The sequence below is a fragment of the Zonotrichia albicollis genome, chromosome 7 (genome assembly GCF_047830755.1).
Source record: "Zonotrichia albicollis isolate bZonAlb1 chromosome 7, bZonAlb1.hap1, whole genome shotgun sequence".
In the NCBI taxonomy this organism is placed as follows: Eukaryota; Metazoa; Chordata; class Aves; order Passeriformes; family Passerellidae; genus Zonotrichia; species Zonotrichia albicollis.
The window spans coordinates 22,313,013-22,329,155 of NC_133825.1; the positions used below are offsets into that span (position 1 = coordinate 22,313,013).

General features: G+C 38.9%; 1 protein-coding gene across 1 annotated transcript in view; it reads left to right on the forward strand.

Annotated features, from left to right (window-relative positions):
• Positions 1-16,143, forward strand: part of CCDC6 (coiled-coil domain containing 6) — a 51,170-nt gene that overhangs the window by 10,948 nt on the left and 24,079 nt on the right. Inside the window, exons 2-3 of the mRNA XM_005488054.3 lie at positions 8,688-8,837; positions 15,901-16,029. Coding sequence (XP_005488111.1) covers positions 8,688-8,837; positions 15,901-16,029 — 279 coding nt within the window. The remainder of the gene's footprint in view (positions 1-8,687; positions 8,838-15,900; positions 16,030-16,143) is intronic.

Here is a 16,143-nt window from a genome sequence, read left to right on the forward strand (position 1 = left end):
CCTGGAAAAAACTGGGGATAACAGAATTACACTTCAGCTCTTACTATGTACTCTGATGAAGAAAAATATGGTTTTCATATTTACATGCTTGCAGTGAGTTACCTGGACCACATGAAGTAAAGTAGGATTTTCATGGAGGTTATTTGTGGGGGGTGACTGTTAAATCTCTGTTCAGTGCTTTCACTTGTGCTCTTTTGCCTTTGAGTAGAGAAACAGTTGTGGCTGCAGAGCTACTTATAACAGGAGTTTGCTGTGGTTGCATCTTGAGCAGAAGTGTTATTTTAGAACAGCTCAGTACCTGTTAGCTGAATACACCTCTGAACAGAAGCTGGGCATTAAGTTAGTCACCTAATAGTCTACTCTTCTGCTAAATCTTTTGCTGTTTCTTCTCTGAAATTTTGTGAGTGTGCAGTTTTGAGTTTCCTAATTGGTCAGTTCAGCAAAATGAATTGGTTAATGTGTGGTTACATTGAAGGTAAATGTTGATTTATCAGTGGTCAGAAAATAGACTATAAAACATTTAAAATATGTTAATTTAAGAAGTGTTTATGCATTAGACATGTGATATCAGAATAATTTGTACTGGGGTGCTACATTCCTTGTAGGTCCTAGCACTAATGGTGGTGTTACTGAGATTTAAGTTGTTGTTACTAGTTTCTAAGAAGCATAACAACCAGATTTCATTGAATTTGAGCATTGTAGATGCAGCATTTTAAGATGTGTGGTTATTCCAATGATCATATAGGCTGTGGAAAATTATTAATGCACACCACCTCCAAAACAGTATATGCTACAAGATTAGAACAAAATGATCCTTTTTCTGTCTTTCACATTGACAAGTCTGAGCATTTGAAATATCAGACAAACTGAACTTAAAAGTACAAATCTTGCTGTGTACATGTGCATCTTTGTGATGTTTTTCAGCATTTTTTATACTGAGGTTGAGCAAAAGCAAAACCTGTTCCACATACTTGTTTCCCATTTGTTTTACACTATTAATTAACTAGCAAACTTTCCAGTGCAAAAAATCCAGCAGTAAAACAGCTGTGCAGTTCGAAGTCAAAGAGTAATGCAGAAATTTCTATCCAGTAGTCATCAGTAAAGGATTCATAGAGAGAGGTATTTCAAACTTTGGTTCAGAGTTTGATGTGGCAGTGTAGCTGTATTTTCCATATTGGCTGTCTTTGTCAATGCAAGTCTTCAGCTGGGTGCAAGCTAGCAAAGGTGGGGAAGTCCCTGGCAAAGCACCATCTTCTGGAAGGGATGTGCTGCTGATGCTTTGTGCTGGGAATGGTCCCTTGCCTGTGCTGGGCAGATGGAGGTGTCTCACAGATCCCATTCTTGGTGCCTTCCTGGCTGTGTTTGCATGTGCAGTCATTACAGCCCATCTGAGGAACATTTCATGTGCATTTTGAAGCAGTATTTGCGTGTAAGCAATGAACTTGAGGACTTAGGGGCAGTGGGTGTGTGCTTATATACATGATACTTATTTAACCCATGCTCTGGCAACCAGTGCTGCTGCAAATGCAGCAAGTGTAGGAAATGTGTGCTGCCTGTGCAGCCATGGGACAGAGGAAGGGCCTCATGAAACAGAGCCATTTGGAAAGGTCTGCAGGCTAGATTTTATTTTCCTGCTGGGTCATTCCTGCCTTGGCCTGTGACTTCTCTTGGCTCAGGTTACAGCTCTTGTGTGCTGGAAGCAGAGACTCCAGCCCTGATAACAGTCTGGGAGCTTGTTCTACATGAGGATGTTTAAGTGAATGAAAAATAAGAGCTATAAAGCATATGTGTAATGAACAGTCAGATTCTTAAGGTTGCCATGTTGAGTGTTCAGAATAGGAAGTGTTTAGCATGTGCTTGTACAACCCTGAATACTTTTTCCTTGATGGTGCTTTATTACCGTATAATCTTTAGTTACATTTAGATTGCATAGCAATATGTGGTCATGGTTAAAGTGCTCAGTAAAAGTTATTGATACATTTTTCTAGGCTCTGTCTTGGCATTTTGTCAGTCACAGAGAGTGTGGCTTTTTCACGTGCTGCATTTTTATTAACTACTTAATGTGCCAGTATTTTGATATAATAAAAGCTCTTGAAGGGAGTATACTATTTTTTTCTGTTTTGAAGAAAGCTGTTTAAATTATTTTTCAATTATGTAAGTAAATTCAGGAATTGATTGTATTAATTATGAAATTCATATAGCTTGTTGCACTTAGTTTGTAATTAGCCAAATGCATTCATTTTATAAATATTTATGCTTGTCAAATGAGCTTGTTTTCATAACTTGCTTATTTCATTTTTACCACTTGTGTGTTTCAGTTGTGCAAGGGTTTCAGGTCATCATCAAAATGCAGAGAAGGAAGTGTGTCGAGTGGGATTGCATACCATCAAACAATTTACTTCAATGCTGATGCTGAGATTATTCAGCATGAAAGAATACCAGTGACTTTTGTGTTTAGGAAGCTGGTTGCTTCTGAGGGTTGTTCTAAGTGCTCCTCCCAAACCACAAGATGTGTGCACCTGAGTTTTTGAGAGAAGATCCCACCAGGCTGCATGAGCGATGTTGAGCTAAAAACATTTGACTGTGGCTCAAACTGACTTGGGAGAAGAATGCATTTCTTATCTAGTTTGAGTCAGCTCATTTCTCCAGTCAGCCTGCATCTGCTGTGGATTTGTGTGGCCATGTGTTGGATCCACTTGCTGGGCATCAAGGGAAGAGCTTGCTGTGCCTGAGCTGGCAGCAGCAGGGCTGTGACAGAGGCGTTTGACATGTCTGGCCAAAACCTGATTGACCTTTTACAGAGGAGAGGGGTGGGGGGTGAAGGGGACAGAGAAATTCCTACTATAAATGGAGATTAAAAGGAACTGAATTTTAATACTTTAAATGGTAGCTTATCACAGAGTTATTCCTTTATTATTACAGTGATAAAATGTATTATTATTCTAATAAAAAACATATATGTTTTTTGTCCCCTTGCAGCAGAACTCATCTACTAAATAGCTGTAATATAATAGGACTTGTGCTTTGAAGCAATTCTGTTTCAGCAGTTTTAATGTTACACAATAGGCAATGTTTAGAGTAGTTTAAGTTCTCAGGATGAGTTTCAATAATGAATTTCTTTCTTCCTTAGTGTATTTGGAAAATAACTTCTGGTAAGCCTGTAAGTTTGTGATTTTTCTGGTGGAGGGTGGTGTCTGTTGTTTATTTGTTTTTAGAAGCCAACCAACCAAAAAAACGCTTTCCTCCTACACTACCAGGTCTGTGTTTAAAAAAAAAATCAGCCCTGCAGCTTGGGGTCCTTAATGAACCATTCAAAGGTATTAGTGCTTGTTTGGGGCTTCTAGGAAAATACTGTATGCCCAAAGATAAAAATGCATGGTTCTTTCTATTGCTCTCTTACTCCTGAAAGCTCATCTTAGAGAAGGGAGAAGAAAAAGAAAAAGGTACTTTTATGTCAGAACAGAGGAAATTACCCTGGGGGTTTGTCACAGATTAGACAGGAAATCACACTACAAATTGACCCCAGAACTTGAATTCCAGCTCACCACTTCAACCACAAGAGCATTCACTCTTTTCTCTCAGACAGGCCACCCAGCTGAAAGAAATACCTTTCCTTGGGTGAGGGGAAAGCTGTGCCCACGTCATTTCTGGGCTTGGGTGGGAATTCCTTGTCCTTCAGCCCTTCCAGGCAGGAATGTGCTGCTGGGCACTCGCTGCAGTTGGCAGTAGTGGGAGTTCTCTGAGTTGCTGTTGACTTCTGTTCTTGTGGTGGTTCATGTTTCTCACTGTCTGTAAGGCACATTGCATGCACTGTGGTCATTACAGATGCAGCTGGAAGGTTTGTAAGAAAAAAAAAGCTGCATTGTAAAAGTTTCTCCTGTAAGGGAACAGTATCAGCTCACTGGAATGTTTATTGCATTTGTAGTTTTCTGTGTGGTTTTAACCTGGTGCCAGAAAGTATGGCCAGAGCAGTCACTTGAGTTAGTACTGAGAGAAGAGGAGTGTGTACTTCAGGAGATTTGGGAAGCTTAGGTTTTATTTTATGCAAGAACTGCATATTCAAAAATCATGTCATTGTAGCAGCCTGCACTTGTCACCCTGTTTACCTCATCCTATTAAGCAGAACTTTTGGGAGGGCTGCTTTCTGCAGTGACAGCTTTAGTTCAGTGTAACATGTGCAGCAGCTGAGATCAGCTCTTCCCGAAGCTGTCCCGACCCTTCAGTCTAAATTCAGCAGCAAAGATTGAGTTTCTTGGGCAGGTTAAACTGCTCTTCAGCTCCATCTACAGGGTTACCAACTGCACCAGGAAAAGTTGGATGAGAGGTAAAGAGGTCATGGTAGCCCTTGACATAAAGATGAAAGACGTCCAAGGGTGGATTAAATCTAAACAATGCTTGGTAGGCCGTTTCCAGTAAGATCCCCTGAAATGTTGTGTCACCTTCACCCAGGATGCTGCTGGAGACAGCCTGCAGGCTGGGCATGCCTGGCATCTGCCTTGTGTGGGTGCCTGGGGCAGTTTGTGAAATGTTTACTGCTGAAATTGTCTGAAATGACACCTGGCACTAAAATGCAAGAACGTGTTCATGTCAGGTCACTGATAATGTGCTGATGCTGATTACAGAGCAGGTATTAATTGCATTGCTGAACTTGCTTGCTGTGCAGTATCAGGAAGGCTTGTGAGGCTTTTAGAAGAGCTAGTGGTGGTGGGGGAGAAGAGATTTTTTTTTAAGTTTTTTTTTTGTTATAGTTTATTTCTTATGTGATCGTGTGTAAGCTGATGCCTCATCAGAAGTACTGGATTTTCCTGCTTCATATGATACAGTGCCACTAGAGCAATGTGGTCAGTGTGATACAGAAAAAGAGCATCCCACCAGAAATAGAAGCTGCTGCTGGTGCTAGAACCAAAAAATTCAGCAGTGTGAACCTGGTCTGCTAAAGGTGTATTTGCAAGAGGAACTGAGAGAAGGAAAGTATTTTAATGGCTAACTTTCCAATTTATGGTAGTATATACAGCACGTGAAAAAAGAACTTTAGTGCAGCTCCCTTCCTAATATACTTAGTTACTATGTAAAGTTTAGGAAAATATGTTTCTTAGTTCTTTTAAAATTATTTGAAATTTAAGCTCACAAAGACAGATTTTTATGACACTTTGTGCATCAGCTCTACTAGTGATCAGGATTTCACAAGCTTCTGCAATAAAAATAATAGGATTTTTCTACCTCAAAAGTATAAGAGTTTTTTTGTGGTTTATATGCATGAGGTGCTTTTTATCTCCCTCTTTATTCTTGATTTCCTGCAAAGTAACATGATAGCCCTTGCATTTATAGTCTTGACCACAGTAATTAGAAATTTTCCTTAGTGGATACATCTATGGAATGCTCCAGCTTAGCTGTGCATGGAGTTTTGAGACATGGGAGACAGATGGATGTGTCTGTTGTTATGCAGAAAATCTGTGGTGAAAGTAGATTGCTTGTTTCAGGTTTCCAGAGACTGACTGATCAGGTGTTGTTATCATTTTGTATCACTTCGTGCCTTAGCAATTTATTTTGTAATAGGATACACAGAACAGAGTAAATGGCTATTAGTATTTTTGTATGTGGAGTGTGATATGATAATAGAGGAAAACCAAGAACTTTGTACCTTTGTGGAAGATCTAGCATTTCTGATTTCTGTATTCTGTTTCTCTTTTTTTTTTTTTTTTTTTTTTGCTGATGATAGCAGGCCTCTTTTCAAATAGAGATCCTTAATAAAAAGACAGGTTATCCCTTTGGAAAAACAGTATATTCACATCTAGAAAAATCAGTTTGATTATTGGCTAAATGAGTAACAGATTTCAAGACTTTAGGCAATGTTAAGGTAAACATGAATTATCCTATTACTTGAGATAATTTAACTCTCACCAATTAATGAGTAACAAGATAAAGGGCAAGTTTAAGTATGAAATTGAGAAGAAGTGTGGTAATGAGTTATGTGGTTTGTACCTAGTCTAAATAACTGTCTGATGTTTTTCAGCCTTGGGTAATTAAGTGGACATTCATTGTATTCAGTGTGCAGTGTGGGGCTCACAGATAGTGTGCAGATGCATAGGATTTGTGCTGTTCAGTTGAGAAATGCATTCTTTGTGTCAGGGAGGCAGATTTGTCGTGCCCACCCTTCCCAGAGCCTCCTGCAGGCTGTGGGCCCGGGGCTGTTGCAGGGCAGGTACAGAGCAGGGCTGCTCACCCTGCTGTGTGTGCCAGCAGCGCGCTGCGTGTGCCGCGCCAGCTGGGAAGGCAGATGCAGGAAAGGACAGAGGACAAGGGAAAGGCTGGTTCCTGGGTGTCTCCTCAGCCTGCCTGGCCTGCTGCCTGGCCTCATGAGCTCCAGAGGGGCATTGGCCAGGCCAGGGAGCTTGGCAGCTTGTACTCCTGTTGGCCTGAGCACCAGCGTTAATGCGACACCAGGAGCTGGCAGAGACTCTTGTGCAGGCTCGGTGCTGTAATAATGTGATTTTAGAGCTTTTGACTGGTGCAAAGCATGAACAGAACAAATCTGGGCAAGGTACACACAATAGAAATCAAAGCAGAAACACCCGCATTCTTTTGTTTTTCAGAACCAAGTGCTTTCTAGTTTAATTTTAGGTAAACTTGATCTGTGTTACTGTCTTCTGTTGTCTGAAGCATTAAAAACCAGACACAAGTAGAAATCCTATGTAGTGAAGGCAGTGGAGGAGTTGATTTTGGAACAGTATGCATGAATTTTAATGATTTGAGGACAATGAGCCTTTGCAATTTGACTTGTTTACTCTGTTTTGGAATGTCTCTGAAGACATAAGATGGTTAGTAGCTCTAAGTAAAGCCACATTTAGAAGCTGATAGATGGTGTTATTCAGATCAGTTTGATTCCAGGAGTTTTAATCAATTGACATGTGAGCTGACAATGTAACATTTCTTCAGACCTCTTGGACAAATCTCTATTTAATACCACTGCTGAACATGCTGGAGTAGCTGTTCTCTGCTGTGGAGATGCAGTACATTGGAGAGGAGGTGTTGTGCAGGACCTAAGCTGCTAAGCCAGCAAACTCTACCTGACCTGGCTTTTATTTGCTTTTCTTTCTTTTTTTTGTTTTTTTCTGGTTGGGTTTTTACCAGCTCTGATGGTGACAGGGAGAAGGGAGCTGTGGCAGATAGATCGTAGGAAAGGGCCATGAAAAGAAAGAAGTAGAGATGGGAGAAGACACAAGAAAGCAGAGACGAAGATGTGAAGAGAAGGACTTGATGGAATGAGGACTCGACTGAGAAGTTTCCAAACCACTGCTTTAGATTTTATGATATTGGTGATACCATGAGAAAAATTTGTAATTGTCATATTGTTTCACCAGATTGAAAGAGAGTTATGTTCTTTAATTAACTTTTCTCCTAGATGTTGAAGGTGTCTAAGTAATTGGCTCTTGGACCACTAGGGAATGTATCATTCCAGTTAAAAGATCACTGACATAATGAAATCCTTCAAGCATTTTCCAGCTTACAATAAGTATAAAGAGATTGTTATTTTGGCACATTTTGGGCAGAGGATTATGGAAGATAAGCTTTCAGTAATGTGTCTGTTTCTGTTCTTAAAGTTTCCTCTAAGTTTACTGAAATAAAGCTTGCAGAATGTTTGCATGAGCTATAAGCTGGTGTAATTTTATTAGAATCAGGGCAAATCACATATGTGCAGTTCAAGTCATGGGTTTTATTGCAGGGAATGAAGTCACTCCTAGCACTAACTTGCCTCATTGGTTTAATGCAGTATTTCTGTCATTTGGTTGTTCTAGGCTTTGAACTGTGGCATTAAGAGTTGGCTCTACCTATTTGTAACTGTGATCATTCATTTGCCCATATGAAGTACCCTTCATGGCCTTTCAGAGCAGGCTTTCAAAAGGTCCTTTTTATGTTCCATTTATCACTTTTATGCTTAAAAACCATACAAACATGTGAACTGTAGGGAATGCAAGAGAGCAGTGTCCCAGGCTGGCTTTCTGTGGAGCAGTGCAGGGTGCAGTAAGCTGAAATGGAAATTGTCACTTGTAGTAATTCTGCATGGAGAAGATTTCCGGAGTAGCTTGGGGTAAAGATGAAGCCCCATGGCATTTTTGTGAGTTGCTGTTGTATATAGTGGAGTAGCAGTTGTGAGTACCACCACAGCTGTTTTCCTGGTGGAATGGTAGGAATTCCTGTGAGAGGAGCTGTGCTGCCTGTGGCTCTGCATATCAAGGTGAAAGAAGAGGAGCATTATTTGACACCTGGAAAGCAGAGTTCAGTCTAAGGGATCTGAAAAGGGGGCACAGTGGTGCATGCAGCAGTCTGAGCTGTGCTTCAGCTTGTAATGGAGAACATTTGGACAGGAGCTTCTGTTCAGGCATAGAGTAGGTAAAAATAGTTGTCTGAGTCTGTAATGCTTTTATAAAGTTTGTAAGGTTGAGGAGTTTGTGCATTTGGTTGGGAGGAGGCCACTTTAAAGCACCAGTGCAGTTTCTCAAGTCAAAGGGTTGAAAACAAAAAATTAAAAAAGGTGCTAAACCTTATAGAAGGGGTTGGTAACAGCACTTAGGTCCAGCCTACAGGCCTCTAGGATGATAAGCATTTAAAGGGGAATTGAATAATTGCAGCTGTTTTGAAAGGAAACTTGCTCCCTTTTTTCTCAAAACTATGTTTTTATTTCACAGCAAGCAAGGGCAGAGCAGGAAGAAGAATTCATCAGTAACACTCTATTTAAGAAGATTCAAGCTCTGCAGAAAGAAAAAGAAACCCTTGCAGTAAACTATGAAAAGGAAGAGGAATTTCTCACTAATGAGCTCTCAAGAAAACTGATGCAGGTAATTGGTGCCTTTACTGATGTTTCTCCCAGGAGCCTCAGGACTGACTGGTGACTGAACTTTTGTGTTTGTGTGACTGCACTCTGAGGGAAGTGGGCAGGTTGGAAAGCTGACACTTGATAAAAGCAAAGTACAAGAAGTGTAGTGAGTGACCTTTCTTTTTAATGTGTTGCTTTGAAGTTTGCATCTGCCAACTCAGCTTTGAGAACCTGAAAGTTTGTATAATGATGCAAAAATGGGTATGGCTTGCAGTAAATGTCACCTGCCTTCCAGACAAAAGTTACTGATTAATTTAAAATGCTAATGAAACACACTTTGTTTTCTGGAGTATTTGATACTTAACACAAGTCTTGAAATATTAAACTTTATATACAAGAATGTGCAGCAATGCTCAAAGGGAACTTTTTTTGCAAATTTGTACATACTTGTAACAAAACCCTTACTTCTCTTGAATTAAAACACATCAGTTTGATGGTAAAAGTAAAAAGTTGAAGATGCTGGGCCAATTGCGGCAGAGAAACCTCTTTCCATTACCCAAGTTGCTAATTTTTAGGAAGCGGTTCAGTATTTGTTGGAAGTGTTCTACATGGTTGCTCTGTTCTCACAGTCTTGCCTAAATACCTGCTGTTGGCTCCTGTAGGAGACAGGGTGCTGAGTTAGAGGAGTGTTCAACGTGATCTGCCTGAGCTTTTTTCATGCCATCAGTTCTAAGCTTTGTCATGAAAAACCAGGCACTTCAAAAGGAGCTAATTTGTATGTTGTAAGCATTGCTGTGTTCTGCAGCTGGAGACTGAAGGCATGTTAGGAAATACAGTGTTTGGAAACACCACCAGAGCTAATCCCATCTGGTGCTTTTGTCACTGAAAACTGGGCCTTCTCTCACTTTGTCTCTTTGGTGCCTGTTATCACACAGGAAGCTCAGTAGCAGGATAAAATATCCCTTACTTGGTATTACTATTTCCCCTTGCTGTTCTTGAGGAGTGACAAGGATGTTTCTGAGTAAGAGACATGTTTGATTTCTAAGCCATACATTTTCATTAAAAACAGAGAAGCAGATGGCAGTAAAATGGGGGTATCAACTGTTCTTTTCTAATTGAAGTAAGATGTGGATATCACTATAGAAAAAGCTTTCCACTGAAGTCTCTTGCAGTAAAGGGAGAAATGGTACACTGAACAATGTTGTTTAATTGAAAGGGAGATGTAGAAATCTGTTACAGAACCAGGTTATGTGGGACTGTACTATACATTATAAAGAGGAAACCAAAACTTACTTTAAATGTAAAATCATGGATTACACCTGATTTGTTTGAAAGGTTTTGAAGTCATCATGACCTTGGACACAAATTTGTGCCACAAAGTTCTACAGCAAGTAAATTGTTGTATCAAGTAATTGCTTCAAATATGCTTACCCTTTTCCCTAGAATGAGATTGTTTTAGCTGGTTTTTTTAAACTATCTTTAGTAGCATTCTTAAATTGCTAAAATTATGCAAAATAGGTTCACACATTGCAAAGAGAAATATAAACTTCTTGTCAACCTAAAAGTACATTTTTTTTTTTTTTTTTTGTTGTTGTTGTTGTTATGGGCATTCAGAAACTACCCTTTGACTTTTGCCCCAAGTTAAAGAAAAAGGAAACATTCTACTGTTCTCAAAATGGCCAAGGGATGCTTGGCTTGTTATGTATGAAACAAGGCAAGGGGATTGTGCTGTTTGTCTGTTGGAAACCCTTAATGGGTGCAACCTCATTCTCATTGGTGAGAGAAAGATGCAGAGAAGCATCTGAAACAGAATGCAAACATAAAGCTGGAGTTATTCTCACCTTTTGTGCAGCATCTGGAGAAAATCCTCAGTTGTGGATTCAACATCATCCCACAGATACTGCCCAGCTTTCAGCCGGCAAGCTGCAGGCTTGTGCTGAAAGAAAAAGCTGTATAGCCATACCTACAAGAGTATGGAGGTAAAATTCTGATCCACACCTGCAGCCTTGGATTTCATTCCATGGGGCCTTCCTGTAAGCCTTTGATAAATATGGTTATGTCAACCAGAAGGTTTCAAAATACAGCAGTTCATAAATGCAGCTGTGTTCCAAATTGTTCATCCTGAAGCTGTGTGATTTCTCTCAGCACCATTAGGTAGCAATATTTGAGAGTAAATTGTGAGTTTGTCCTGTCTGAATAATAATCCAGGCAAAAGAGAAAAAGAGAACAGCTGTCAGCATCCTGGTGTTGGTGGTGCTTTGCCTGTGAGGGGTGAGTGACATGGAATTTCTTGCTTAGAGGTTCACCTGAAAACTTCATTGCACAGAGGAGATAAGGATTATATCAATGCTCCTCCACAAGGTCAGAGCTGAAACTTTTGTGGCTTGTGCCTAGGCACCAGTGGTGTTTCTGTTTATGGCATATGCTAAAGTGTTATTAACCCTTCCCTTTCACTGGTCAGCAGATTCTGTTCTCCATACTTATGGATGACTTTTCATACCTTTACAGTGGCTCAAAAATTGCAGTACAGGTGGAGCACTTGTTTTAAAGCAAACAGTTTAATATTAAAACTGTTTTCCTGTTTGTGTGTATGCTGAATGCAGATCTCATTTCATGGCTTGATTATGTCTTTGATGTGATAAAATTGCTGTGAAACACAAAACCAGGATATCAATCTATTCTAAACATAGTAATGTGGTTAGCAGCTTATAAATGATACAGAAGAAATGGTCCCTTCCACTAAAGAACTTACCTGTAGAATTAGGGAATATTTCAATATTACTGTTTGTTTCCATGAAAGTAATTTTTCAGTTCTTCAGAGGTCATGATTTAGTAAATTGACATTGGAATATTGATGAGTTGCAGGCAACTTTTTCAAGCAGCAAACAGCTGAAAATAGTACTTGATGTTTTTTGTTTTCTGAAAGATTATCTGTTGTCTGAAGATTATCTGTTGATTCTTCAGTGTTGAACCCTGGAAATTACACCCACGTAGAACAACAGATTCAAAACTGGAGAAGAGAAACTCCTGATATTACAAACTAACTCAAATTTTGAAAAAGAGGGCATTATTGGCACACATCCCACGGTCAGTTTAGAATTTATTAGAGCATCTTTTCTGTAATTGAATAGTCTTCCCATTATACAGATGTAGGGCTACATTCTTGACTAATGATTTTTTAGACCAGGAGGGTAAGATAATTATAATTTCCTTTTTTTTTAATTTCCTGAAATGTATGGGTGCCAATACGTACCATTACTCACTAGAGTTTAGCAATTCTGTCTTTATTAGGAGAATAATGAACTCATAAATGCCCACTTCCATTTTTGGCATCTTTGCTCTGCAGGGAATTCTTGCTAAATTAGATGCAGACTTTGGATAATGACTTACCCAGGAATTCAGTAGTCTTCAGTTGGTTGCTCCACTGTTCTTTGGGATTAACTCATAATCTCTGGGTTTGCCAGGCAGTGTTGGTCTGACCTGGAACTAGACTTAGAGCATGCATGCTGTCAGACATTGTACATCAAATGGCTTCCTGCCTTTTGGATGAGTAAGGGAAAAAAATGCATATAAATCTGTTGTTTTGTCTGTAACTTTGCATTTTGGAACCGAGGAGAGGTACTTCTGCTAAACTGCATATGATTTACACTCTCCCAAGTGAGAGTATTCTTTTTCAAGTATTTACAGCCCTGTGCCTGTTTCAAAATTACTGCTGTATTACTCTGTTGAAAGGCACCTAGCAGAGGGACTTTTTTCACAGTGCCTGTGTATTTGTTGCTTTGTCACACCTTTGTTTGTCACAGTTGCAGGGGTTTATGCCTCTCATTCAGCCTGGCCTCTGGAATGAGCTCCCAGAACATTAAAACATTTTGAATGTGGGAGCTGCCTGCCAGAGCTGCAGTGCTCCTCCTGACAGCCAGCAAGAATCCCCCAGTTCAGCACCATGTGCATTGCTGTTGTAAATCACAGGCTGCCATCAGGTTTGCAATATCAGAAATTAATTTTGAAACCCTTTACTATATGCTAGACTGAATTTAAACAGACATGGTAGCACATAAAAGGTGTTTCCACTGGAATAACACTGTCTTTCTGGTGCCATGCCGTTGCTTAAAAATATCTTCTTATAACTCTAACATTCACTGTCTCTACAAGCCAAATGAATGAATGTACAATTTTATTAGATAGATTTCCTTTGTTTTGAATAATTTTTAATTGTCTAGTTTGAGTGTTGCAGAAATGAAGGAGCACATGCACCTCAACAGAGATCTTAGAGTAAACAGAAGATTTTTATCACATGCACCCCGATAAAGTTCTTACAAGCCTTATAAATATTTACTATATTTTCCTATGTACTTCATGTAGTTATATTTTTGTTTACCTGATGAAGTCTCTAAAAAAGCATGAAAAATGTTTCTTATAGCATCCTCAATTGCTAGTCGTTATAGAATGGTAGTATATTGCAGAATATCATGAGAAGTGTTTTGATGCAGGCTCTGTTCTTGCAGTGGTGGACATGGACCTGTTGAGTTACTGTTTTGAAACTTAAAGTAGTAAATCTTGAAAATTTACCATTTGTGAAACAAGGCTGCTCCAAAGAAGAATTTATTTTTAATATCGTTTAATCTTACAAAGTCAGTTGCTTTAAACTGGAGACCAGTCCTTTTCAAAATCAAATTCAGATTTTCTTTCAACACCCTTATATTTTTGGAAGTGCAGACTGGTCCAAGTAGCTGTCCTTGAAAGTAAGATATTAAAACATACCAGGATAATAGCATGTGTAGTCAGGCAAGGTAAGTAATTGGATGTCTGTATAAAAATGTTTCTTATGTACATCTGATTCTTGACAATTCTTTGAAAAATTGTAAGCCTGTAAACATAAGCTATTACTCTTCCTGCTCTCAAAATACCATGCATCAACTCAAGGATGCTAATGGGATTGTGCTGAATAAACAGAGCCAGCTCATCTATCAATTATTTGATAAACATCTGGACATAAAGAGGAGGCAAACTGCTGATACAAAATTGTTAATAAATAGGACTTTCAGGATGCAGTGAAGGAAAAAGTGGACAACTTTTGAGAGCCTGGGATACCTAAAAATAGATTGTACAAGGTCACAGTCCAGGGCATAAATGAGGGTTCGTTTTCTAAGGAGAACTTCATCCATTGGCTCCATTACTTCATGAAAACACTTGCCACTATCCCAGAAGTAAGCCAGCACAGTAAGGAAGGTAAACATGGTCCTGCTTTGTATGAGGAAACTTGTTTCTACAGAGAGAAAGTATTGCTGTAGGTGTTTAGAGCTTAAGTGAGCTGAGGCACACAGTCCTGCTGCTCAGCTTTGTGTTTGGTAGCCCCATTCTCACTTCAGACTCGTCACTGTCTCTCTTGCACCAAACCCATCTCTAATCTTACAGAGATGAAAATTCTCCTTCTGTTTTCGTATGCAATTCAAGGTCTGTAAGACATTGGCATCAAGGTGACACTTTGTAACACATTTTTCCTTCTCTGTAGCTGGCAGGTGTTATCTGTAGGCTATTGTTACTATAATTGCATATAATTATAATCAGTTGGGAAAAACTTGTACTTTACTAAGTAAAATAAACACTATCCTCCTGTATTGTACCAAGGGATTTTTCTCATTGTTAGCAATTCTAGTCTTCAGTATTAAGGTTTCATCAATAACTGGATTTCAATTGTTTTGGTTTGTTTTTGTGATCAAAGGAAATAAAAGGGAAAAATTATTTTACCCTATATGAATGACAGACACCACTCATATATTTTGGGGGTGTTTATAATATTTTTCTCTCTCTTTTAAAATGAAGTCAATATTTTCTATTCTAAGTGTTTGTTATTCTGGTATTTGTTTTAAATTGTGAAAAAACAGATCTCAGCATTGACAAGCCCTGAAAACACAACCCCCAGACTTTTCCCATATGTATATTGCCAAGTAGTTGCTGTCTGCCTTTTGCCTTGATCTCTCTGCCAGGCTGCACTTCACAGACCATTTTGTCTCTAAATAGGAGCAAAAGGAGCTGAATTAACAAATGAGCAATTTCAGCTTGTTTCAAAATCCAAGTCTATTCGTTCACTGTGTCTCTCCAGCAACCTTGGTTTGTGTCTGTGACTGCAAGGTGTCTCCATTTCCTCAGCTTTTCCTCACACATTTAACACTGTGGTCTTACAGACTGTTATGTGCTAGCCAGAAGAACTGGCATGGAAAAAATAAGCAGGTGGAAAAAGGTGCTTGTAATTGTCAGTGGATGGTCAGAACACAATGTAATGACACCATTGTGTGTTGGTGACATTTGCTTTTTCCTGAGGCAGGTTCACGTGTTTGTACCATGGTGCCAGTCACACTGTTCTATCCACAGGAAGACTTGGATCCCTGTCTCAGAGGGACTCTACTCCAAGCCATAATTTTTCTTAAAGTGATGGGGGTTTTTTTGTTTCCATCTGCTTGAGAGTTAAATTTTTCTTCTCCATTGGACATATTAAATGAAAAAAAACCCTTTCAATATTAAGAAAACATATAACATTGACTTGAAAAAAACAGTATTTTTATCCCATCAGGAAAGTTTGATTTTGATAGCATAGGAATATAAATTGGAAATTTTTTTGTTGTTTGTAAACTAGTTGTACAGCAATTTCATTAATATGATTTCAGTCACAATTTTCAGCTTTCAGCTGCCTGGAGAAGGAAGTGCTCAGACCTGCATTTTGTCCTTTGGGTACTCTTGAGATGATGCATTTAGATTGAAATTAATGCTTTTGTGAACATTATGATAGATTTTTACTTTGGAAATGTCTATAATACATTATATATAGTATATAAAATAATCTGTTTTAATTTGAGTGAATTCAATAGTTGGAAATTACTTTTCTCTGCGTTGTAAATATGCAGCACAGTTTAAAATGCTCGTTTTTGAAGGGCTGTTGGGCAGGTTGTGCATTTTGAAATTTTTTGAGAAGCATCAGTAGAGAATTTAACATGCAGGAGGAATAAATGTGTGAATAAATATATAAAAGGTGCGTAAGTTCATGCTTTTATTTGTTTAAAATATTTACATGTCTCCTGAATTTTTAGCTGCAACATGAGAAAGCTGAACTGGAGCAGCATTTAGAACAGGAACAGGAATTCCAAGTGAACAAACTGATGAAGAAGATTAAAAAACTGGAAAATGATACAATTTCGAAGCAGCTCACCCTGGAGCAGGTAACTCTTTCATTGCACCATTATATGACTGAAAAAAACCCAAGTCTTTCTTTTGTCTTAGATTTGACTTAATGTTTTAAGCATGTAAGAAACTGGGCAGTATTGAGAATGTAG